This window comes from Sceloporus occidentalis, unplaced genomic scaffold (genome assembly GCF_023333645.1).
Source record: "Sceloporus occidentalis isolate IW3139 unplaced genomic scaffold, rSceOcc1.0.p SCAF_4, whole genome shotgun sequence".
Classification (NCBI taxonomy): domain Eukaryota; kingdom Metazoa; phylum Chordata; class Lepidosauria; order Squamata; family Phrynosomatidae; genus Sceloporus; species Sceloporus occidentalis.
The window spans coordinates 66,690,705-66,718,311 of record NW_028316984.1 but is presented as its reverse complement, the minus strand read 5'-3'; the positions used below and the strand labels follow the sequence as shown (position 1 = coordinate 66,718,311).

Genomic DNA, 27,607 nt, shown 5'->3' with positions numbered 1-27,607 from the left:
GAAGCACCGCCCCGTCTTAACCGTAGTATGTGCTCCGCACGTACTTTTAAGCCCGTGTGTAACGGGCCTACGTTATTACATGGGAATACATTAGATCACTCCCGAAAGGGGTGGGCTCCATTTATCAGTTATTTAAAAGAATAAAAAAATTCTAGTTATTATCTAGGGCTAGAATAAACTTTTGGTTTTCGCTGTTTGTATAAATTATTTGACTAGATAAAGAAATAATGTACTATAATATGAGGAAGTATGGATTTATAGAAAAAAATTATGAAAGGAAGCCCAAGACAAGGAAGTCTAGTTTTTAGATAAATGTAGTTTAATGTTATATGAGTTTTGTGTGGCTGATGTAGATTGATGTATTTAGATTGTGTCAAGATTGATGTGTGTGTCTTTGTTATGTTATGTATTTATATGTGTTGTTTTACTTAATAAAATAAAGATTATTTTTTTAAAAATGCAGGGCATGTCCTTGGAAAGGAGGACATCAGGTCACCCTGACCGCAAGAAGATTCACCTGCCACTCTGGTTATCTTTTGCAAGTTTACAAGTGGTAGTGGGGAGGCCTCACCTCCATGTGAGGCAGCAAAATACCTCAGGATAACCTTGTCTTCTTGTGCCTCTGCTTCAAAGAGAACACTTTTTGCTAGAGCTTGCATTCACATTTTAAGCTATATGGAGATGATAAGTTAAAATTCTATTGTCCTCTCTCCACCCCCAGTTTTGCTGCTAAACATTTTCAGTTCAGCAGCTTTTGATTAATTCATTTTCTTGTGCTCATGCCAATTCTTATATGATATTGTGACTATGCCAATTTGTTGTGCCTATGCTGAACAAATTCTTGCTGAATTTAGAGCTGGGAATTCTATGGCACTGTGTATAGTTCTTTCATGTGGTAAACCACTAAGACTACAACTTGGAACACCTCTCTGGGAAGTAAAGCATTCTGAAATACTGGACTGGTTCTGCCCACCCAGGTTGGCAGCCATTGTCTCTCTTTTATAGGAAGGGCTACAAAGGCCTTCTTGTTTAGGTTGGGACCTTGCCCAGACATTGCTGGACTTTCCTATTTTGGTTTCTTCTGATGCAAAGCTTGTTCCCCAGGTTCTTATTCTTTGGCTTGTTCCCCAGCTTAACCCTCTTTGCTTTGTCTTTGGTGTAACCTCCTGGCATGATCCTTTCCCAACTTCTGGCTATAGTGCCACAGTACTGCTGCAAAACAACCCTGACAGATGGTTTACATTGATCATAGATATCTGTGGTAATTTTTTTCTGGAGTTATTTAATTAATTGATTGCTAACATTTACAAACTGCCATGGAGACTTTGCAGACAAAGGGCAGCATTTAAAAAAAAATTTATTCAGCTTGCATGACCTAATGTATCTGCTATTGGATAGTTACTGTTTGGTGAAACAGCTTTAACACTGAATAGCTATACTAACTTTTAGGTCTTTTTTTTAAAAAAAAATACAAAAGAATAACTAAAGTAAAGCATCATGAAGTTAAGCAACTAAAAGGTAAAGGTATTCCCCTTTGACAAGGTTGTCAAGTCATGTCCGACTGTAGGGGGTGGTGTTCATCTCTGTTACTAAGCCAGAGAGTCAGCGTTGTCAAAGACAACTCTGTGATCATGTGGCCAGCATGACTGCACAGAACGCTATTAGCTTTCCATCAAAATGGTACCTATTTATCTACTTGCATTTGCATGCATTCAAACTGCTAGGTTAGCAGAAGCTGGGACTAGTGACAGGAGCTCACTCTGTCATGTGGCATTTGGGCCTCAAACTGCCAATCTTGCAATAGTCAGAATCAGCATCTTAACTACTGAGCCAACACATCCCTAGTCAAGAAACTATCCCACTGAAATTTATGGCAGAACTGAAACATATTCCAGGTGGCTGCAGGATCATTAATCAAGTATATAATCTTGTACTTGGTTTGGCTTTTGGATCCCATGTCTTAAATTTATTATTTCCTAACTGTTCTAGAATAACATGAAGAAACAAGAGGAAATGTCTGGAAATTTAGGTCACAGTGTACTGAGACAGTGTTCCACAGACTTGCACAGTTCAATGTCTTTATGTTCAGTTAGGCTCTTTGGATCCAAGGAGATCCACTAAAATTATAGACAGATTAGCTTCATTTTCTGTTCTGGGACAAGAGATGGATATACTTATTAAATGCTTATTAACAACAAACAAAATAATCAAACATATGGAAGGATAAGTATTGCTGATGAAGAATCAACATGCCTTTTGCAGAGTTTTCATAAACTTTTGTAGAGTTCGTCAACTAGTCAACTAGGGCCCATTCACACTATGAAAATAATCCAGGATGGATCTGGGTTGAATCTTTGTTGTTCACACACATCAATGCACTTGATTTACTTGGGGGGGGGGGACTGGCAAAAACCCACATAACCCGGGATATTCAATACTGTTTTTTCCCCTGAGTTTTTCTGAAAGATCTGCATCAAAGCTCATCTTTGACAGTGTGAATAAGCTTCCAAATCAATTCAAATTACTCTGTATCATTCAAGAGAATGGAAGTGGCTCCATTTTATCTCAAAATGATGGTATGTGTGAATAACAAAGGGTTACAATGACTCAAAGAGATTTGCGAACCCAATACAAAATGGGAATAACTAACTCAATATGCATCAATGCATGATTCACATCTACTCAGGACAAAAAATGAATGTGAATGCCCCCTAGGTGTCAATTAGGATATGGACAGGATTGTCCTGGTAGATATAGTATACTTTGACCTCCAAAAAACTTTTGATAATCCTCACTTTTTACTTGAGTAAGGTGACACTTTCGTCTGTGGATGGCATGCTGCTTAAAGAATAGGAAGCAGAAAACAGGAGTAAATGGACAGTTCACATAATGGAAAGATGTAAGATCTTCCGTCCCCCATAAGATCTTTATTAGGGCTGGTGCCTTCCAACTTTTTCATAAATGATCTGAGCACAGAGGTGGCTGGTTGGTGATCTGTCAATAACAAATTATTCAGGGTGTTAAAAAAAAAACCTAAAACAAATTGAGAAGAGCCAAAAGAGTTCTCTTCCGCTGGATGAGTCTGCAAATAGCAAATGCAGTTCAATGTAAGTAAGGGAAAATTTCAATGGGAACGAGAACATGGGTAAAAAAAAACCTGAGTCCGTTTGCCTCCTTTCATAATGGGAATGAGGGACCAGATTTGAATATGACTCAGAAAAAAAATCCGGGTCACAATCGCAGCAACATAAGCCGCTTTTTTTGCCCAGTGGGAATGGGGCCAAATACTGCCTCCACCATTCAGAATGTCATGCCAACACACAGGAAAAGCTTCCTGGACACAGAAATCCCACTGTTGTGTTTTTTTTCACAATACTGAATAAATCAGTTTTATGCTTTTAGTTAACTTAGTTAATTACCTTTTCTGCTATCATAAATTCATAGCGAAGAGCTTCTCGGGTACAAATGGCTCCCAGCAAAAAAACGAAGATTATATACAGAAACCACCTGCAAACAAAGAAATATTCACATCAAAAAGATGGGAATCATCAATTATTAAAAATATTCAGGCATATATTGCCTCAAGACATAATGTTCTTCACTTGAGCAAACAATTAATTACAGTAATATATGGTTACTGTAATGAGCCAGTGTGGTGTAGTGGTTTGAGTGTTGGACTATGACTCTGGAGACCATGGTTCAATTCTGCACTCGGCCATGAAACCCAGTGGGTGACCTTGGGCAAGGTACACACTCTCAGCCCCAAGGGAAAGCAATGGCAAATCTCTTCTGAGCAAATCTTGCCAAGAAAACTCTGTGATAGGGTCGCCGTAGGTCAGAAATGTCTTGACAACACACAATAACAACATTATATGGTTGCCTTTGCTCTACTCCCAGATTTGGAGACATATGGCCAGCTCTGTGTGGACCCAAGCCATTTTAGTGCCTCTTGGAGCCCTGCTTCTGCTGGCACAAGAGCAAAACAAGACCACATTTTCACATTTTTAGAAGACAATAACCTTTAGTCTATAAACCACAGTATGCCAAGGAGCAATGGGTCACCCAAAGTTTAGCCATTATACTCTTGATCACAAACAATTCAGTTACATGAATGCATACATACCAAACATGGGATCATGGAATCATAGGACTGGAAGGGACCACAGGACTCCCTGCTATGCAGGAATACAAAATTACAGTACTCCTGAGTGATGCCCATCCAACCTCTGTTTAAAGACCTCCAAAGAAGGAGAGTCTACCAATTGTGTTTATACTTTATATGTTAGCTGAAACTAATATTGTTTTGTCATCTATTTTGTGTAGCCGAGGCTGAAAAATAAGAATCTTGAGCCAAACGCTTAATAAAAAATGTAGGTTACAAGAAGGAAATTGAAATGAAAGAGACAAGTGGCATAATTTATTAAGGGAATTCCTACAATCTTCCTTTTCCTTTCTCTCTCTCTCTCTCTCTAATTCATCTTGGATTAAAGTCTAGATTCATCTGAAGCCATTTGCAGGCTCATCAGTCAAATGTGATTAAAGAACAAAGTCTTATTTGCACTCTCACGAATTGTAAGCCACAGAATGATTGCTTCTGACTTCTCTAAAGCCAGCCAAAAGAACCTCTAGATCAGGGGTAGGCAACCTTTTTGAGCCGGGGGCCGGGTTGCTGTCCCTCAGACAACTGGGAGGCCGAAGCCAAAATAAATAAATAAATAAATAAATTTTTTTAAAAAAATTAAATATATAAATAAAAAAGGACAAATGTAGGACAAAATTTTCAAATGGGAGACACTTTTTTTAAAAAAAATGGAGGACATGCAAAAAAATTTGCTGATTTTTTAAAAAATGTTAATATAAATGCATGTTTCTGAGGCTTCTATAGACAATTGCCCCCCAAAGGCCCCGGCGGCAATCGGCGGCAGGACCGGGCTGGGGCTGGTCCCAAAGCCTCGCCGGGCCGCATCCGGCCCACGGGCCGCAGGTTGCCTACCCCTGCTCTAGATCCTCTAGTTAACAGTTATTGAACTGGGAGATAGTTCTCCAGTAAAAGACAACCTCTAGGAACAGTGCCAAGTACTTTAACTACTGTATCATAACGTCTGCCTACAAATCAAATCATACATCAGTAAACTAAAGCGAAAAACATCGGTGTAGACCATTCCTTATGAAATCACATCTATCAAGATTTTATTTAAGAATTTCTTCTAATATTAACTCGCTGTAGGATTTCACTGGAAGATGTCTGGGGGGGGGGGGGGGGTTTCAAAAGATTTATATCAATCCAAAGACAGGATGATTGCTCTGGAAGGAATTCTTAAATAAAGTCTTTCTACACCAGAAAAAAAGGTTTAGAAGACTAGAAGACGAAGAATATTAATTCACAAATCTCTTTGTTAAACTGTCCAGGGCAGAAGACAGAGCTTGAGGAAACTACTTTGTGGTACTTCAAGCTGACTAAGAGATTCTGGGAGTTGGAGTTGAAAATAGGAACTTCTTCAAGGTCCAGCAGAAAGTGGCAATGGATGTTTATTATTTGAACGATTGCCAAAATCTGCCAGGGTCAACTGGAATATGAGATGAATTTATCACACTTAAGAGATACACACATGGAAGAAAGAATCTTATTAGGAGGGATCCGCCAGCATCCCTCACAACCCACATCCATGTTTTCAAGAGACTTACGAGATGCCTATAGCAGACAGTGATCCTAGAGGGATATTCGTTGCAGGTTTTCTTAGATCACCACTCATATTGAACCCAGCCATCACACCTGCATTTTGGGCATAGACAAAAATAAACAGGACATTATGTTAGATTGCTGTTACAACAGTAGCCTCTAAAACACACACCCCACGGGTGCAGGTACTGATATCAGCGCCATGTATACAAGCTTTGTGATTAAGCAATCAGGTATCCAGTAGCAACAGGCTGCTAACTATCATGCCGACAAAAAGGTTCTTTGTTCCAAACTGGAACAATGGTACTAGAAGACAGGCACTGATTTAAAAACAACAACAACAAAAGGGTTTATCGCTAAACTATCACTTGAAAACAGTCCCTCTCTAAATGTTCCCTGACATTCAAGCTGGCAAATCATTCAAAGGATATCACAGGAGTAGTTAACTCCAAATGTATTATCAGTCCCGTCATGTTCACAAGAAAACTCTTGTCACAAATGTTTGTGGAACATGAGCCTTCATGAGAAAGAGTTTCCATCTTTTATCTTTGATTACTCTTACCCACCCTCTGCCATTTTGGGCAGAGTGGGCTCTTTAACTGAAAAGAAGGAAGGGAGGGAATTATGAACTGTTAGACTGTAACATTTTGGGCAAGCAACAGTCACAAATGCACATTCAACTGGCAGAGAAAAGAGAATTATTCATCAGCTCCAGCACACACCTTTCTTTCCAATAAAAGAACACAACTCCTGAGCCAAAACAGCAGTTTACAGTGTTAACTACTGCAGCCTAGAATCCAATTCCTGACTTTGAATCTTCCTCTGCCTTTCACCTAGGCTCTGCTTTCATTTGAGAGTGTCTGGAACCAATCCAAGAAAGGGTACCCAATCCAAAAGGACTGGACATACTGTACTATATACTTTTTACATTGTCACATTCTGTAAACGCCTTCCAAAGTCCCATTCTAATCTCAGCAACTATGAAGTGCCCTTCTAGTACCAGGTATTAGTTTATTTCATATACATAAATTATGAAAACCTAAGGCTACAATCCAAAATGTACTTACCATGGAACTCAGCAGGCCTTTTATTGTTATGTGCCTTCAGGCTGACTCTGATTTACAGAGATCCCTTACACTGTTTTCTTGGCAAGATCTGTTCAGAGGGGTTTTCCCATTTCCTTCCTCTGTGGCTGAGAGAATGTAACTTGCTCAAGACCATTCAATTGGTTTCCATGGCTCAGAGAGGGGATTCAAACCCAGTCTCTTGGGTTTCTAGTCCAACACTCAAACCACTATACCACTCTGGTTCAGTGGGTCTTAATTCTCAATAAACTTTCTCTAGATTGCTATGCAAATACAGTACTTCCATCAAAATGGCCAAATTGTGGAATATTTTTCCACATACACACATATAAATCTGTATTATAAGCAACTGTCTGTCTGTGTCTGGAATGGTTTTCTCTGTGCATATGTTAAAACTATCTAAAGTTGTTATAAAAATCTTCTGCTCTAACTCACTAAAATCTACATCTCCCACACCCACAAGTTTGCATGCAGCTCATGCAACAGTTTAATTCCTTAGTTGACAGATCCATTTCTTTACTATTACATTACAAAACATTTAGGAAGAAAGCCAGCAACTTCATCTGAAATGTTTGAAATCCTGTCACATAGAAAGGAGAAGAGCAGAGTTGTATGATGTTCTCAGTTGTGTAGATGTCAAATAAAGTAGGAGTGGACAGCAACATGTCACACAACTCCCATCAACAGTAACGAGCATAGCTAATGGTGATGGATGATGGGAGTTTAAGACCATGAGAACTGGAGTCACAAGTTTGCAACTGCCTTGTGGGGTAGGAAGAAGGGGCTTCATACGGAGCTACTAGATAGCTCCTTCCATAATGATTGTAAAAGTACATAAGTGCCTACATCATCCATACATATGTCATCAACCGGACATTTAAGAAAACCAGGGAGTGGTGAAGCTTGCCTCAGAGATGGCATCAGGCTCAGCTGACAAGAGGTACTTGTTTATTTCTACAGAGCCCAGGATTCAAGATAATTGAGGGGTGGCATGCAAACTTGACCTTTTAGTGAGAGTGCAAACAATCTTATCCAAATCTGTCAGTTTTTATACTCATACTACTTCCTTCTTGTTGGGATTAAGTTTCAGTTAGTTTGCCCTCATCCATACCAAAACAGACTCTAGATGTGTAGTGGCATCACTACCTAGGGTGTCACCTGGTGTGGAGGGTGTTACCCAGGAAGATCACATGTTTTCCCCTCCTGCTACTCTGTCATCAGGCCTCAAAGACCTTATATCACATTTATATTCTAGTGAATGCAAGGCAGTGTACAAGGCTCTCCTCTAACCCCACAAGGATCAAATGAGATAGGTCAGGATAAATAAGAATGAACCAAGGTCAGGCTGAATGTGGTCAGGTGATACTCACTGGAGATTTGAACCTCTCTTTCAAATTCCAGCCCAACACTCTTAGAACTATGCTACACCAGCTATGGTGCAAGGTTCATTCATGCCATAATTAGTAATACAACATCAGAAGCTGCTTAACAGCTACTGCTCTTCACACCAATGAGGATGTAGCCATTGGCCTCCCAGTACATGGACTAGGAGAAAATGGTAATCTGCAGCCATGAATACTTGTATGATTTGAACACAAATAACAAGAGGAAAGAGATATCAATTATCCCATGCTATTGGTACATGGCCAGAGTGAGCAGTTAAGTCCGAATAAATGTTATAAATCCTTAGAAAATAAAGAGGGAAGTATTCTGTCATCTGCAAATTAATAGCACGCTTAACACACAAGCACAAAAACTGTATTCTGAGAGCACATTTAGCATAGCTACTGGTTTTACTAATACTAATAAAGACATAAATCACCAGCACTTTTTGAAATAAATTATGTCTGATAGTTTTGGCTTCTCTCCTAGTTGCCAAGAATTAAGAGGCATTAACAACCGTTTAACAACATCAAGGGTAATTTTTACTGTGGCTTTCCTAAATATTCTTCCTTCAGGCCTATCTAGGATAAAGAGCAGCTGTACTTTGGCACTAGATATGCCAGCTTGTATTTCTTCCTGGGACTCTCCTCATTTCATATTTATATTATATTTATTTTTGTTTGTTTTTTTCTCCATGGGAAAACCCCCTCCACAAAACCTGCACTCCCCAGGAAAACACGGAAAGGTTACTTTTTTGGATTACACATATCTGAGCCATTGCTATGTTGGCTGAGGGATTTGGGAAGTTAGATCCTAAAACATAACATTTCCAAACTCCGCCACATAGTTTCCTATCCAGACATTGGCCACAGATAGACCCATGTTGCTTTGGTGAAACTACTGCCATCATGTACCTCTAGACAATGTACTATTACATATCCACCAGCATTTCACATATGAAAATTGGGGCATGTGTGGCCAAATGACAGCAGAGTATGGTCAAGAAGACAAATGTTATTAACAAAGAAGGACACAAGGTAGGAGATGTTGCAGCAATTTGCTTTTGCCTGAGCCTACTAGGAAGGGTGAGGTTCCACCTCTTCTTCTTCTCTCTCCCTCCTGAGTTGACTGAGTGCAAACTATTTTTGCATTCTGAACTCAGGCCTTGTGCAGACTGGCACTTTGGGCCTGCCTGGGGGCGGAGCCAGGGCATAGCGTCTACACGATGCACGCCCCAGTTCCACCCTCAGGGTGCTGTGATGACATGCGCCGTACCACATGGTGTGCAGTGTCATGGCGCTCCTCCAAAAGACTGCCCTACAGCTGTGGCTATCACGCCCTTTTCAGAGCACAAAAAGGGGCTGCTTTTTGTGACTCCTTTCTGCACTCTGGAAAGGCCAGATCAGGGTTGTTGAGGTTGGTTGTCACAGCCCTGATCTGGCTGAAAAAGGGGCGGCTAGAGGCCACCTCTCAGTTTGCAGCAATTGAAGTAAACTAAAGAGAAAACGGGAAGTGGAAGGAGGAGAGAGGAACTAGGATATTCTTAAAACTCTAAAAGTGGAATGGTAGAGGATTAATTGGGACTGTCCCTGCCAAATCAGGATGCTTGTAGGATATGCTATTAGGGTTTGTAGGTGCTTATTTATGTTGGTTTTATACATCCAAAATGCAACATATCAATGCAACAAATCATGCTTTCAAATGCTTCTCTCACCCACAAACATTTAAATAAACAAAATCAGATAAGCTGTCAGGGAGCCAGGAAGCTCTTCATTAGCTTTTTAAAAAAATAATCAAAGAAAGATTATCTAACATGAGTTGATGGTTATTTCATTCTCTATATACACATTGCCAGAGTTAGTATAGGGGCAAATAAGGTTCCATGTGTTTTGTTCATGATGTCTCATTACAGTCTCCCTGCATATGAAGGATGGTCATCTGCAGTGAATGCCAATTTTACCCCTATGCACCAAGAGCTTACCTCATTCTGGTCTATGTATTGCCCAAACACTGCAACTGCTTGGCAGCCTCCCCTCACTGCAAATAGGGGGATAGGATTTCTCAAAACATCTGCTTGGAAAGATGCAAATGTGGACAGAAAATGTGGGGAGCTGCAAATGTGGCGTTACTCAATGTACTTCTTAGTCATGTTCAAAATGGAGGACTTTTGGCATTCTTCCTGGACAGAAGCTTGAAATGTAGGACATGTCCTGGGAAAGGAGGACATCTGGGCTCTCCCTCCATGTTCCAACTTCCATTGCTTGGGCCTCTGAGGAAAAGAAGGGCAGCCAGCATCTCCTGGATTTAATCCCCCCTCCCACTGCTATTCCCTTTTCCTTTTGTGTCATGTCTTATTTTCACCACAAGCCTCCTGAGGGCAGAGAACTGTAACATTAATTATTTGCAAGCTGCCATGAGAACTGTTTTGGTTGAAGGGTAGTCTATAAAACTCTAAATAAACAAGTAAATACAATTATTACTAGAGTGTACAGAAATTGGGAGTATGTGCATCTTCCCAATTTTTGACCAATCTCCTGCTCTTTTTGTTCTTTTTTCACTTTCCTATTTCTCACTTCTATCTGCAAGAGTTTTGTTGGGTTACATGGCTAGTTTCAATACATATTTTTCAATTTGCTTATTTATATAAAGTTTGAAAAGCCTGAACAAAAGGACTTGTATTTTAAAAGAGGGGGTTAAAAATAGGTCCTATAAAATTCTACAGTACCTGTAGCAGCTGGGAAGAAAACTCCAAATACAGTGAAGAAGGACTCCCCTGGGCTGTAGTCTGGCAGTGTGTTGTTCAACATAAGCTCCTCAGAATAGCCCACGAAACCATGTTCTGCATATTTCAAAGTAAAAACAACAGCAGCATATGTTAATGGCCTAGGCTGCTACAATCTTTATCTTTGCTCTCTCTGTTTCCATTCTCTCTGATTTCCATTTCTAACCATCTCTGGAGACATCCTGTTTTTAACAAATACAATACAAAAAGTGCAGGTGAATCACAGGGATATCAAAACAAATGTTTAAGAGCAATATGGTACTGTGTGGTGTCTGAAATGTGGATCATCCATTATGCTTTTGGAATGTGATGCTATAGAGTAAGTGAAAACATTTTATGAGAAATAGATTTATGAAAATTAGGAATATTTAACAAGGCTATTGGGATCAAAACATTTAAAAGTCAGCAAGCATACATATTTAGAATATACACATTCTGTTCTGAATTGAGATCTGGAGCCTTTTCACACTAAGTCATTATATCTCTATGATCCTACTTTAACTGCCATGGCTGCAGTGTATGGAGCCCTGGGGCTTGTAGTTTGGTCAAATGATCTCTCTGGCTAAGAGCCAAAGCCCCCTCCATAAACTGCTAATCCCAGGATTCTATGGGATGTTGTCATGAATTATAGTACTATAATCATATAATATGAAAGGGCTTTACAAAGGGTGGTCTAGTAAACAAGTCGCTCAGGCAAAGAAGATAGTCCAAGATCAGCAGCTTATAGGACCAGTGGAACCTTATTGGCTTTGGTGTGTTACATGATCTTTCTGAGTTGATGGCTGCAGTCCTTGTCTCTGGCCATCAATTGTGTGGTACTCCAAGTAACCAGCCAGTAGCATCCTCTTTCAACAGGTTGCCACAGTGATATAACAAGTAAAACATATATTCCTTCTGACAGAACTGGAAGTTTGTGAATGCTTGTCACCTTAGTATTTAAATACCCAAAGCTATGATTGTGTTATTCCATCATCAACAAAGTACCTTTATGAATTCTGAAACACAAATAGCATCTTTTTTACAAGTTATCATATTTGCATCTCTAATTTGAGTCCAAGGGGCAAGTCAATGAAATTACACTCATTTTGGGGAGCCATAAAAAGAATGCAAACAATTTACACCAAATAGAAATCTGCTTACTGGGCACTCTGCTTACTGTGCAACCATAAGCATATTTACCCAAAGTAAAATCCATTGTATTCATTGAGGCCTAAGCTCAAGTAATTGCATATAACTGTCTTCTCAACCTGAAGTTCTTCAGATATGCTGGACTACAACTTTCATCATACTCAGGCATCGTTGTCATTGTAATTCAGCAAATCTGAAGGTGCCAGGTGGAAGAAGGCTGGTGTATAGGAGTTCACCCTTCACCTTTTTTTTTCAGGCCCTAGGGAAAGGTCACTCCAAAGGCAGAAACACTTTTAAACATAAGAAGAGCTATGCTGAATATTTACACTTTACTATTTATTTACTATTTACAGTTCAAGAAGGGTACTGATCAGATGGAACATATCCAGAGAAGGGCAACCAGGATGATCTGGAAGCCATGCCCTATGAGAAATGGCTTAGGGAACTGGGTATATTTAACCTGAATAAGAGAAGACTGAGAGGCGAAATGGTAGCCATCTTTAAATATCTGAAGGTATATAGAAAATGAAGATTGCTTTCTGCTGCATGCACAAATGAAAATATAAAATAAGAGATTCCTCATAAATATGAGTAAGAATTTCCTGATGGTTAGAGCTGCTGACAGTGTAACCAACTGCCTTGGAGGATAGTGGACTTTAGGGATGTGCTTATTTAAATTATTCATTCTCACAGGGGAGGATGGGTAATTTAAAAAATGTTCTCCCTGCTGCAAGAACATCATTAAAAAATTGTGCAGTTTTCAAATCCTCCTTCCCAGCTCACATCTTTCCTGTGCCTGCTCATATACTGGCTTGCATGAAGAGTGAAGATGGAGTGACTGGCTTAGTGAGGAGGTTTGCCTGTTGCCAGCTATTACAGATTAATGGTCCACCTTGCTCAATACCTGCAGTCCCCTCTTGTCTTGCTCATTACCACCACTTTAGCTGTGCAGCAGGAGAAAAGCTAAGCAATAGGGTTGTTTGTTGATAGGTATCATAGCTGATGATGGGTGATCTGTCTTGCTCAGGTCACCCTATCCATCCCACATGCCTGGCTGGAGGAATGGTGTGAGCAGGTCGATACTGAAATAAAGCTCGATCTGGGAAAAAGCAGGATTCTGCCCTGGCTGATCTTGCTATAGATGTGTGTGCCTGCCCAAACAGGTAAGCTAAACAGTGGCTGCCTCCGAAATCCTTACTGAACATGCATGAACTGCAAAACAGAGAGAAAAGGGGAAAGTGCCTGCCTTATCAACCATCCTTAGCATGTGTTGTTGTTTTTTAAGTAAAGAGCTATTGGGTTCAACCACTAAAATAGAAATCATAAGAAAAATGGAGGCTGGTGGGGACAAAAGTCATCCCCTGATGCATTTTGGAAGAAGCCTTCAGGTCATCTCTTGAAGGTTCAAACTATTTTTGTTTACTTCTCTTAAAGACGTAATGCCTAGGAACACATCCAATTTGTTAATTGAGTTAAAACTGTAATTGTGTAGCATGAAAGTGCCCATAGTTGTCAAGTCTATTAGAGGACTGGAAAAATGGGGAAAGGGTCTTAAGAGGAAGATTCTCCTTGCTGGGGACTCTAGACATGCAAGAAGACCCTTTCTTGGTTTTTCCCCCTTGAGCCTTCAAATATTCTTCTCATCCCTGGTGAACATTCCTTCATTTGAGGTCTTTAAACAGAGGTCGGATGGCCAACACTTAGGAGTGCTTCTTCTATGTATTCCAGCACTAACAATGGTTCTAGGACTAAATGACCCTTGTAGTCTCTTCCAACTCTATGATTCTCCACTGCATCAACACTGTAGAAACAATGTAGTTTGACACCACTAACTGCTATGGTGCCATCCTACAGAATTTTGGGATTTGTAGCTTTGTGAAGGACCAGTACTCTTTGACAGAGAATGCTAAAGATATTGTAAAACTACAAATCCCAGGATTCCATTGGATGGAGCTATAGCACTTAAAGAGGAATCAAACTGCATTACTTCTATAGTGTAGATGCACCCATAGAGCAGCCAATCAGCTATCCATAGGAAGTGCACAAGTGCAACAGCACTCTCTCACATCTGGCCCCCAGAACTGATATAGAGAGATGCACTGATATACCCTTCATAACTAGTAGCTAATGATAATCCCATCCATGAATTCCCATTTCTCCAATGCCCATTTAAAGCCATCCCATAAAACATTATCACTATCCCTTGAGGTAGTGAATGGCAAAGTTTTACATGGCAGATGTCTTGCTTTGAGCCCACTGAAAACAGAGGTCAACTTTATCAAGACATGTCAGATGAGTCACAAAAGTAATTTCTGTCACCCTCTTTAGTCATTACAAAATAAGAGAGAAATTTAAAAAAGAAAGTTATCTTATTTGTTGCCTTAAATCAATGATCAGTGATCCGTTAAACCTAGGACTTAACGTTTATTATTCATTAAATTTGGAGGCAGAACTTGTTATCAAACTTTACTTAACGCTCCCTGAGAGGAGTTTGTTAGACAGAGTTACACAAAACAGACAAAAAGAGATCCCAGAGGAGTAGAGCTGAACAACAATACTGAGCACAGAGGCTATCCTCACATTCCACACCCAGAATATGTGGCAAGCCACTGCAAAGAAAGAAAGAAAGAAAGAAAGAAAGAAAGAAAGAAAGAAAGACCACAATGTTTTCTCTTACTCACTTTCCCTATGCAAATAAAGGGATCCTCTCATCCACAGTCTAAATTTCTAGAAAAAGATAGCACAACAAAGCTAGACACATTTGTTTCTATCCATCTGTATGCTTCTCTGAAAGTGTTGGGGGGATGGAGTAAGAGAAGACACAAAAGTCCTTTTTCAGATTTTACAGACACTGAGAAGTTTAGAGTGTAGGACACACCTTAAAGGTTTGGCAAAGTCTGAGGTTTCTGCTTAATGGTTTGAGAACTTGGAAAAGGACCCAAGAGGTGAAGCCATTGCCAGTAAGAAAGTGGTTACGTGGGGTGAGCCATTATGCAACTGCCGAAAGGATATCCACTATGCCAAGTTCTGTGAACCTGGACTTTATTACAGATTATTCAAGTTTTGGGTGAAATTCAAGCTATAGCCATTTCAGAGAGTTAAAGCTCAGCAGATTCTGGCATGGAGAAGCAGGACTGCAGTGCAAAATCTAAACAATGCAATTCTGAAGACATTCTGGAATGATGATCACTGAAAACTATAATGTTCTCCCAAGTTCAGAAGGTGGAGAGGTGGGAGGCTGGGTGTGGAACTACAGCAAGTATTTTTAAAACAGGGGTTTTTATAATAAACGTAGAGACTGAACAAGAAATATCTTGCTTATGATTTAAATGTTCTCAGATGCTGGAAGGAAATAGATTAAATTAAACCAGGCATGGAACAGCAATAATCACTCATTGCTTTTGTTCATGTGTCACTAAATTGAGTGTGCGAGACTCGCCAAAATACTACAATTTCAGCTCAATGCCAGGTTTTCAACCCTGGAACAACTAGCGGGTGGTGGGATTCACACAGTGCTCCCACCCAGGTGTTGTTAGACTTCAACTCTTTTAAGGACTTCTTTTTCTTTTTCTTTTAAATGCTGAGTTGCTTTGACTTACAATATCTGGAAAAAGCAGGATAGAAATAAATAAATAAATACATAACAACAACAAACCCCATCATCCTTAGTAAATGGTGAGGGATGCTGGGAGCTGAATTCCAACAACATCTGGAAGCCCGCATGATTCTCATCTCTGATATAAGATCATAATAAAGAACAATATACCCCAGCATGTACAAAGTACGTTTGTGTGTGTGTGAGTGAGAGAGTGAGAGTGAGAGAGAGAGAGAGAGAGAGAGAGAGCCAGGGTTGTGTAGTGGCTTGAGCCCTGGAGATCAATCAGGGTTCGATTCTTGCTCAGCCATGGAAACCCACTAGGTGACCTTGGGCAAGGTGCGCACTCTCAGCCCCGGAAAACCCCATGATAGGTTCACCTTAGGGTTGCCATAAGTCAGAAATGTCTTGAAGGCACACAACAATAGCAGAACACACACAGAGAGAGTCTTAATCCTGCAGTTTAATGTTGGTTTTATAGCTTTATGTTTTTTACTTTTTTGTCCTTTTGTTTATTTACATACGGATGGTTTTACTTTATATTTTGTAATCCAATTTGGAAAAAAGTATACAGTGTAAAATAATAATAATAACAACAACAACAACAACAACAACAATAATAATAGGTTACCATCACAGATCGGACTGGGTGGGGCTTCCACAGAGCATGTATTCCAAGTAGCTGAAATGGTCCATGACTTTAAAATACATTATAAATCATTCAGCTTTTTTTTTTTTTAAACAAATTGCTTCCTTTTAGCCTTTGGAAAAGTGGGGTTTTATTTTATTTTATTTTCCTTCTTTCCACCTTTAATATGGATATATGTATTATTAATACCAAACCTCAGGGAAAGCATTTGCCAAGAAGTTTTACTTCTTTCACTTTTTTCCTAAAAAATGGGAGGATGCTGGGAAGTGAAGGGCCTCAAAGACTGAGACGGAGACTTAGGGTGGTAAATCATTGGTAATCTATGGGATTTACAACTGATTGGGGATTTACTGGAATATACTGACTTCTTAGTGTCTACTGATGAATATAATTGGCCAATGGCAGAAGAACATATGAATCAGGAAGAGAGGAAGCACCAAAGTCTTAAAATCCAATTACAGTCAATCCTCCATATCCACTGATTTTTTTAATCCACAGATTCAAGCATCCATAGTTTGAAAATATTTTTAAATGTATACATTGCAAAAAGCAAACCTTCATTTTGCCATTTTATGGGTCACCATTTTACTATGCCATTGTATTTACTGGGACCTGAGCATCCACCAATTTTGTTATCCACAAGGGGTCCTGGAAACAAACCCCAGCAGATTCCAAGAACCTACTGTACTACTTTCCCCCAAATTTATAGATTACCAATGACTTGGAAACCAAAGATTCAGTCTCAGTTTAGTACATCTTTTTAAAATGTTCTAAAACTATATCTTCGTAAGACTGGGCTCAAAGTAAACCAGGGGCCCAAAAAGTATAACCCACAGACTGTGTAAAGCACTCCAAAATCAGCAAAGGAATAAAGGTTTGTGTGATTTTCTGCTTCAGATGCTAGAATAAACTGTCTGGGTTTGAATACTGGGCACTTTGATTTGGGTAGGAGAAGGGCACCCAAATGTCATGGGAGGGTGTTGGCACCAACCTTATCAGCCGTTCAGTCATTGTTGGTTCTGAGTTCCCCAAAGGGAACCCACCAAAAAGGAGAGATTACCCACATCTGGTAAAAACAATCTGACAAGGCCCAGCCCTGAGAAAGGGCAAATTTGGCTTCCTTATCTTTTGATGGAAAAGAATGTGCTTCTACAGATTAATGACGTGTTTCCCAAAAGGAAATCACCACCCTTCTGAAGCACTGACTATTTTGTTCCTTCCAAGTCACTGTATACTGATTCTGAACTGATCTCCCATTCGAAGGCACCGGGGAATGCAATTTTGGCTAGCTACTCAGACAGGATCCCTCAGGTTAACCCTGACCTGCAAGCAAAGTTAGAAGAATAGATTCCACCTGTTCTCCAAGTGGCAGTCAATGTCAGCGAAGTGAGAAACTTTGCTATTTAGGTCATGCTGCATTATTCATATGCAAAGGGGCAAAAATGACTTCTTCAAACAAACAGGCAGCTGAATTATTGTGGGACCCACCCCTCCCGCTGGAACGACTCATTTCCAGCTACAGCAGACAAGTACTGCATATTAATGCCAAGAATTCCAAAGGAAGGCCATCTCTGTACACAAATTCAGCACAAAGAGAAAAGAAGATTTAAAAACACAAAAATGCTGAATTTGTATATATTCAGCACTGGCAGCTGCATGTATGTTTCTGTTTCTGTGACTGGGCCACACAAACAGAAAAATAAACATTGTGCATAAAATTGAATATCCTTAAACTCTCAGGCCGCAGTCCTATGTGCACTTACATGAGACTGAATTCTGCTAAACTCACTGAAGTCCCACTGATATCAGGGGAGTTTATTTTTGTTTAGACACATCTTGTACTATGAGTTTCCAAGAACAACAACAAAAACATGTTAGGGCAGAGGGCAAAAGTGGGAAGCTTGTGGCCTTCCAATTGTTGTTGGACTGCAAATCCCATCAGCCCTATCCAATGGTAAGGAATACTGAGAGGTGCAGTCCAGCAACATCTGGATAAATGCAAGTTGTCATAAAAGAAGTTGTCATAAAGCTTTGTGGTGGAGATGGTACACATAAATTGCATGCAAAGGATTGTAAATTCAATCTCCTCCATCTCCAGGTAGGGTTTGGAAAGACCTTGTCTGAAATTATAGACAGCTACTGCTGTCATTGTAGACAATGGTCACATAATCTGAGCATATTAAAAAGGAGCAGGAAAATTATGCAAATAAAGCACACACATGTCAAGTCTAACACATTGTATATATGTAACAGAATTCAACATTTCTGTGGTGCAGTATGAAGTACACAGGAATTCAATTTTGCACTTATTTCTATGGCCTCTCCTAACTTTTGGGACAACAAAAGCACTAAAACAACATTAGATATCATACATGGCTATCACCATGTCCTCTCCTTCTAGCTCCCACATAACATCTAGTAGCAGGGGAAGGAATATTTGCTGTTATTCGTTTTCTAGCCAAGTGTCCTCTGACACTTGGGAAACCCAGTTGGGAACAGTCTTTCAGTAGAAAGAATTTTGTGTTGTTTCCACCTAGTATTACAGATCTTGAAGTATTTTTTGAAATTATTCCAATCAGAAATACAGTACACGGGGGAGTTTAGTGCAATAATTGTGGGGACTTTGTGTAAAAACATATTTTCTTTTTGTTCTTGTATAAAACCACCGTTTCCAGATAGCTATGAGGCTTTTTGTGGAAAAATTGGAGTTTGGGGAACAAAAGGCAGAAACCTTGCACAAAACCCCACTAATGAAGCTATCTGGAAATTGGTGGGTTTAGGATACAAGAACAACCATCCTATTTTTCATACAAAAAATGTTTTCCATGTAAAACCACCACTGTTTTCTGATAGCTACATGTTTTTAATGCAATATTGGCAGGATACAGACCGGCCAAAAAGGGTGGTCTCCCGCCGCCCTGGTTTGCTCTGCGAGGGAGCTGCAGTGGACAAACCGCGCGGCTCCATCACAGAACAAAAAGAACCCGCAAAAAGCGGGTTCTTCTTGTGGCGCCTTTGTAATGCTGCAAGGCGCCAATGGCGCACTTGCAGTGTCACAAAGGCGCCGGGACGTGCAGACACTAGGCATCCGTTGTGTCAAAATGGCAGTGCCCGTGTGTACAGGGCGCTGCCATTTTGACGCCCGCCCCCCCCCCCCCCGTCACGTGCTAGGGGTGAGGCCAATATGGACGGTGTGTCCTCGGCCAACCCCTAGCACATGATGGGGCAGTGCAAAGGCCCGTGTAAATTAGGCCATTGCTTCCTTTTCTTTTTTCTTTTTCTTTTGTGGCAAACCCCAGCAGCTTGCCACAAAAGGATATGACCATTTGGAACCAGCACTATGTGGCTGTACTGCCAAGAAAGTAACAGGTGCTTTGGGGTTTTCTATTATCAGCAAGGGTGGGAATCATTTTTTCCTTCCAGATGTTACTGGACTACTACTCCCAGCATTTCTGCCCATTGGCTAGGCTTTCCAAGGCTGCTGGAAGAAGTAATCCATCATCTGCAGGGAAACACAGTTCAAACCCCTTTTATAAATTTGTAATATTTTTATAAATTTGGTATGCAGCTAATGTGGTATAGTGATCTGAGCACTGGGTCACAAAATCTGGAGTCCACTGGGTGAACTTAGGCAAGTCACAGCCTCTCAGCCTCAGAGGATGGCAAAGGCAAGCATCTTTGACCAAATCTTGTCAAGAAAAACCAGTGATAAGTGCACTTTAAGATCACCATAAGTTGGAAACAACTTGAAGGCACACAACAACAGTAACAATGATGATGATACGGCTAACTGCCAGTAGGGAGATTATTTTAATTTTTTGTGAACCTGAAGGAAAACAAAGGGAAATACATATAAGGGGAGAACTCACTACGACATCTGAAAAAATGTAGGTTTTGCAATACTGTAGTTGGAGAAAGGAAAGACAGAAAAAGGCAGCAAAACAAATATAAATATTTAAATTTAAAATTGATAGCAAACAAAACACAGTAGATTTGGACAAAACTTTGGCAGTGAATAGACTAGATGGGGAAATGTCTTGAACTCAAAAAGAGATAAATGATTAATTAAAACAAAAGAAAGCAAGACTTAAATGTTGGTACAGAAGAATGCCATTTGATAATCATGATGAAAAGGGTACAAGAACAGTGACTGGAATTTTAAGATATCGTCTGCCCTGCCCAGTTAATGAACCAACTCCCATCCTATGACCAAAGTCAAAGAGAAAGACTAACAACCCTATCAAAGTAGATTCCTGTTGTTTTCCTCAACTTTAAAACATCCCTTTTTCCTAATGGCCATTGCTATCTCATTCCACATCCTTAGCATCTCCCTAGTTATTCAAAAGAGAGGATTTTCATTCCCCACCTTTTCATGCAGCCTTTCAAGTCCTACTGCCCATATGAAAAAGAGATGGTTGCTTTGTATGATTATCACACATATGCCATTAAACATACAGTGGGCCCTCCACATTGGCTGGGGTTAAGAACACTGTGGAAAAACCACAAATAAAAAACAACTTTTTTTAAACTTCTCTAGTAACTCCAGGTCTTCTAATCTAATTCTGTGATCAACATCTGGCAGAAGCTGGCCATAGAATCACACTGGAGGATGTAGAAATGCCTAGAAAAGCATTTTCTCTAGGAATTTCTAGATCCTCCAGAGTGATTTTATGGTCAACTTCTGGCAGAGTAGGGCTGGAGGACCTAGAGATTCCTAGAGATAATATATTAATCTGTGCGGGTCATTGACCGTAATAAATCTTATTTCATTTCATATTAATCAAATCCGTGAATAATCAAATCCGCAAATGTGCAGGGCTGACTGTATTTCTGATCTACAAATGGGAGACAAGGTATGGAATATGGATTAAAAGCTGTGCATGGAAAGCTACAGCAGCTACTGACAGATGCAATGCACCAAAATAGCTTCCAAATTCTTTGGATAGTCAAAAATACTAAAAACTTTTATATCCCATCTTTCTTCCTAAAAACATTTTAAAACAAACAATATGAAACACATAATTAAAAGAGACAAAAATAGAAGATTAATGATTAAAAAATTTATTACTATTTATTTATCTACTATTTAGGCCCATTGTTGCCAACAGTCACTAATGTAATATAAACCGAAGACCTGTGCAGGAAGGCTGAAGGTATTCTCAGTTTTGCAAACAAAGGCCTTCTAAACATATTATAAAATTCCTGTACAAAAGGCAGTTGTTTAGACAGGTATTAATATGCTGCACACATGTGAACTGTAATTGTAGCAGCGCCTTTATATGTGTAAGTCACTGTGGCTCTGTACTTTCAGTGTGATGTATATGACAAGTGTGAACCACAGAGGATCTTGGGCTCACACATTACCCCTTACACTCTCTTCTACCAGATGGCTTGGAGTTACTGTTTAGATATGTTCACTTCCATGTTTGTTTAACTACAATTTGTTGTGTTCCCTGGACTGAGAAACTGTTAAGCAAGCCAACTTCAAGTCATAATTATTGCTGCTACCTTGTTTAAACTAACCATCTGTATCTTCATCTCATTGTAGGATTTCAAGGCTAAACATTTCAGAAGTGGCCTTCTGAGTAGTAGAATCACAGAGGCGGGTTACAGACCGCCCATTTGAGGCGGGCTGTACCCGCCCCTTTCCCCGGTGTATCGGGGCCTCAGTGGCCAGAACGGCAGCCACTGAGGCCCCGATCCGCCGCTTTTCAGGCTGCGGGGAAGCGGCAAAACGCCGCTTCCCCGCAGCCTGAAAAGGGGTGTCCCTGGGGCTTCAAGCCCCAAGGACACCCCGCGGCGGCGGGGAGGAGGAGAAAGGGGCTGTTTGGTCCCTTTCTCCTTTGGTCCGCTGGGCGCAGCCGTGTGAAGGCTGAGCCCAGCTGACCAAACCAGGAAGGAGCTCCGAAACGGAGCTCCTTCCTGCTCCGCGCTAAGGGCGCACCATGCGCCCTGGCGCGGAGCGAGGACGTCACGTCAGCGCTGCCCCATATAGAGGCAGCACGGCTGTGACGTCCTCATGGTGGCGGCTGTGTGGAACGGCCGCTGCCATTTTGTGCGTGCGGAGCGCGCACTAGGGTTAGGGGGTGTGGAAGCTCCGCGCGTACTAAAGTGCCCGTATGTAACAGGCCAGAATCTTAGAGATGGAATGGACAAAAAAGTCCAACCTCCTGCCATGCAGGAGTACACAACTAAAGCACCCCTGAAAGATGGCCATCCAGCCTCTGTTTAAAGTCCACCTTTAATGTTAAACAGATCTTACAGTAAAACATTCTTCCTAATGTTTCAAGTGGAATCTCTTTTCTTATAATTTGAATCTATTGGTTTATGTTGAGCAAAAAGCAAGCTTTTTGCCTCTTCCACATGATATCCCATGAGATATTTAAAGATTGCTGTCATGTCATTCATCAGCCTTCTTTTCTACAAGGAAAACATGCTCAGCTCCGTTGGCCCTGTAAAGTCGAAGGCTTTCATGGACAGCATCCATAGTATTTTGTGGGTTTTTCAGGCTATGTGGCCATGTTCTAGCAGAGTTTCTTTCTGACGTTTCGCCAGCATCTGTGGCTGGCATCTTCAGAGAATGCTTTGCCTGGAAAAATTGGGTGTATATATACTGTGTGAGCCTGAGAATGCAGGAGTGATTTGCATGTGTATTGTTCTGTGCTGATGGCTGGCCTCAGGCTGGGCGGCATGTTCTGCTACTGCTGATTTTTCTGGCTGGCCCAGTTTGCAGTGTCTCTCTGCATTGCCAGCAGTAGCAGAACATGCCACAAACCATCCTGGGCATAAAATACTGTTTGAGAACACTGAAGTTCTGGACCATGCCAACCACTACCATGTCAGGATGCACAGGGAAGCTATTGAAATCCACAAACACCTGGACAATTTCAACCGGAAAGAAGAAACCCTTAAAGTGAATAAAATTTGGCTACCATTCCTGAGAAATAGCAAAATAAGGACTCAGCAAATGCAAATGGGAAACCATTCAGTCAGGGGCTTTCCCAGCAGATAATGATCACCGAGTAGCAGACACTAATCCTCTTTTGCTTTAGCCTCCCAGCCTGAGGCCAGCCATCAACACAGAACAATACACATGCAAATCACTCCTGCATTCCCAGGCTCACACAGTATATATATACCCACTTTTTCCAGGCAAAGCATTCTCTGAAGATGCCAGCCACAGATGCCAGCCACAGATGCTGGCGAAACGTCAGAAAGAAATTCTGCTAGAACATGGCCACATATCCTTTGGCCTTGTTTTCCAGACCTTTGATTATGTGAGTTGCCCTTCTCTGGACATGTTCGAGCTTGCCAATATCCTTCTTGAACTCTTCTGCCCCAGTACTGGACACAGTATACCAGGGGAGATCTGACCAAAGCAGAATAGTACCAATGAGAGTTTGTCTGCACAGTGCTAACAAGAGTTAGTTAAAGAGTCACTGACATTGTCTCTGAGAGACCGTCTATGGGCCTTATCACATGAGGGGTTTTGTAGCTCAGATCTGGAGTCACTGCGGGTCCAGCCATGTAAATTCACGTTATAATGTGATTATTATCAGATATGATTGCTTTTTATGGGGGGTCGTTCTGAGGCAGATCCTCAGTCAATCTGGAGTGACTCCTCATTTTTGTCAATTCGATAACAAGCGAATTCACATAAATTGTTTCCAAAATCACTTCGATTTCATTTCGAATTGGTCTGGTGTGGAAGATCACCCCGATCTCGCCCCCAGTGACCCCCTGTGACCTGTCCCATCATCCCCTGCCTGCTCCTTCACCCCAATCTCGCCCCCTCTGCCACCCTGTCACCTGTCCCATCATCCCCTGCCTGCTCAGTCACCCCGATCTCACCTCGTGACCCCCTGGGACCTGTCCCATCATCCCCTGCCTGCTCCTTTACCCCGATCTCGCCCCCTCTACCACCCTGCCACCTGTCCCATCATCCCCTGCCTGCTCCTTCACCCCGATCTCGCCCCCTCTGCCACCCTGCCACCTGTCTCATCATCCCCTGCCTGCTCCTTTACCCCGATCTCGCCCCCTCTACCACCCTGCCACCTGTCCCATCATCCCCTGCCTGCTCCTTCACCCCGATCTCGCCCCCTCTGCCACCCTGCCACCTGTCTCATCATCCCCTGCTTCCTCCTTCACTCCAATGAAGGATGACAGCTAAGGAGGGGGCAGGGAAGGGTGACAGCATCCAGAGCCCCACTGAGCATGCACAAGGGTGCCAATTCGAATAGTTTAATCCCTCTGGTGTGGTAATACAATGTGCACTCGCTCTGCTTTGCCCAAGTAGAGACCACAATTTTGTTCCTCAGGTATGATAATACATCGCATGAATTGCCTTGGATCCGAAGTGACTCTGCTGCCCTCTTGCTTCAAATTGGAGCTTCTGTTTCATGTGTGATAAGGCCCTCAGAGTGTCACCTCCCACTACTGCTGCCGGCCGACAGCTTCCCTGCTGGAGCTCCTCTGCCATTCTCACCACTGGAAATATCAATTCTCCTGTGCTTATGCAGTCATTACTCTCTGAAAAGGATGGATGCATCTTAGGGTGCATCTACATTGTAGAAATAATGCAGTTTGACACCACTTTAAGTGTGGTAGTCCCATCCTATGGAATCCTGTGCTTTGTAGTTTTACAAGGTCTTTAGCTTTCTCTGCCAAAGAGTGCTGGGTGCCTCACAAAATTACAAATCCCAAGATTCGGTAGGATGAAGCCATGGCAGTTAAAGTGGTGCCAAACTGTATTATTTCTGCAGTGTAGAGGCATCCTCAGTCTGGTGTTTCCATTTTATCATGGGAATCTATTGGGAATCTAGACTCTTGTCCAACCTTTTGGTTGTATTACTCTCAATTTCCCTGACACGCTCAAGCCCCTCACCACATTTAGAAAAAATCCAAAAGAGAAACATAGCAAGACATCCACAACATATGATATATAAGCAGAACTACTCCAAAATATGGGGACAGATATACATTCTAATCCAAAGGAAAGAAGATACCAGTGATTGTACTAACCTCTGGCCCATTGCATTAAAATGCAAGCAATGTGATGTACAAGATTTGATAACAGGCATTTAAATGTTCATGCTGGAAAAATCTGCTTGACAAAGGCACACTTTTACAACTGTTTTTATTCTCAGGAAGAGAATGGAAGTGGCTACGACAGCATGCAGAGAGAAAACCACTACCCTCCAGCTCCATTTGAGATTACTTTTCTCATGCAATAAGGCTCTTCTTCTTGAATAAAAATGGAGACTGTAGTGAACAAATCAGAAGATGATTAAGTCTAGGAAGGGCAGATATGAAGGAACTAGATAAGATCCTCAAGAGGGAAGAGATATCATTAAATATTAAAATCAGAAATCATCAGTACATTGATTTCTATGTAAAAGATGCTAAAGATAAACAGCCAGCATGGTACAGTGACCAGGATTTGAATCCCTGATCATCCATGGAAAACCTGCTCAGCCATGGAAAACAACTGTGTGATGTTAGGTGACCTTGGGCAAATCACATGCTCTCAGCCTCAGATGAAGACAAAGGCAAACCTACTCTGAACAAATCTCCCCCCCCCCCAAAAAAAAACCCTGTGATAGGTTCACCCTAGGGTCATCGCAAGTCAGAAAGGACTTGAAGGCACATGATTGTTGGACTACAACCAGTATTCATGCTGACTGTGGTTTCTGGTATATGAACTCCAGCCTAGCTACTAGGTCTGCAATGACTCAGGTCTGGGGCCATTGATCTTTGGACCAAGAGAGATCCCAGAGGCATTCTAGAAAATAAAGGTGGTGGATAGATGGAGAACAGCACTCATTTTGAAACACTTCTGGTCACTGGGGGGAAAAAGCTATGTATGTATTGGCAGGTCACTCAATGGGAGCAGAAAATGAGTACTGGCTATGGCCCTATACAGACAGCCAAAATAAAGCTGCTTCGAGTCACTTTGGAGGTATGGTGTTTCAATGATGCATGCGTCCTAAGAGTTTGGAAGCTGCACCAAAGCTGCACTCTAGTCCTTAGGACTGGAGCGTGGCTTTGGTGCAGCTTCTGGACTCTTAGGATGCATGCATCATTGAAACAGCATACCTCCAAAGTGACTTGAAGCAGCTTTATTTTGGCTGTCTGTATCAGGCCTATGAATCCTTTGACTAAAATCAACACAGTTCCAGGTGTGGACAATGCAGCCACCTATTGCTAATAAAAAGCAGGGGCCCATTCACACTTCACAATTATAATCTGCCATGGCAACATCCAATGAAATCCTGTAATTGGCAGTTCAGGGAAGGGTATTTTGAATCCTCACCCAGGGAGCTCCTCTAGTGCCTTTGACCAAACTACAAATGCCAGGGTTCCATCCACATGATGCAGCCATGCCATAGCAGTTATGTGAAAATATAGTGCAATATTTGTGTAGTGTGAATGGGCCCCAGAAACTGTCACAAAACAAAGAAGAGGAAGGTCAATCATAGGGCTCAAGATCTGCTGTAGCTCATTCCATCAACTTGTGCATAAACTCATGCTAAATTTGATGTGCAGAATTTTCTTCCTTGGGCTTTCACAGCTCTTTTTGGCTTCAGAGACAACCTTTCCTCCCTCAGCCCTCATTCTAGGGCCTATTTCTAGAGATGCATACGGTACACACACCACAATTCCTTTATAGTATACATATAAATGCATTCTTCCTTCCACATCTCATTTTCTTGTAGAATAAGAAAGGAGCAATGAGAACTAAATAAGAAAAGAGAATAGAATAAAGATGAAATACTTCACATTCTTACACAAAGATTCTTAATGGCAGATCAATGTATCTGAATGTATTTTGGAAGAATCTTAAAAGTAGTCTCTAGATCTAGAAGATTCAAAATGTTTTGTTTGCTTACGGAGGGTCCGGCTGTTTCATTTCACATGTACATATGGTAAATTATGAATGAAAAGGTTGCTGAAATATGTTGAACTGCTTCTCTTTTTTGTGTTATAGAATGAATTCCTTTTCTTTCCATGTTATTTCTGCCTTTAGTACCAAATTTTCTAACAGCATCTGCTCAAGATACATTTACTTTGTTAACTGAGGTATAACTGCATTATGATAATTATTAGGTAGGAAGTGAAGCACAGATCCCAGATATATCTGAAAGCTTACAAAAAAGTGGCAATGACTTCACAATGAGAGAACCCGACCCAGGTAGGAATAATAATTCATGATCTCTTAGCATCAGACTGCTATCTTGCTGTGTGTTTGCCCCATAAATTATTAAACCTGCCCTGCATGAAACTGAGGGAGCAACACCATGCTGGG

At 41.1% G+C, this 27,607-nt stretch overlaps 1 protein-coding gene across 3 annotated transcripts in view; it reads right to left on the bottom strand.

Annotated features, from left to right (window-relative positions):
* Nucleotides 1-27,607, bottom strand: part of LOC149313949 (solute carrier family 12 member 8-like) — a 101,630-nt gene that overhangs the window by 33,726 nt on the left and 40,297 nt on the right. For all 3 annotated transcript variants that reach the window (XR_016280882.1, XM_089520217.1, XM_089520218.1), the window contains exons 6-8: nucleotides 10,874-10,987; nucleotides 5,686-5,773; nucleotides 3,420-3,507 (exon numbers count right to left, since the gene is read on the bottom strand). Coding sequence is in view for 2 of the 3 variants with exons in the window: in XM_089520217.1 (XP_089376343.1) it covers nucleotides 3,420-3,507; nucleotides 5,686-5,773; nucleotides 10,874-10,987 (290 nt within the window). In the remaining variant the exon portion in view is untranslated. The remainder of the gene's footprint in view (nucleotides 1-3,419; nucleotides 3,508-5,685; nucleotides 5,774-10,873; nucleotides 10,988-27,607) is intronic.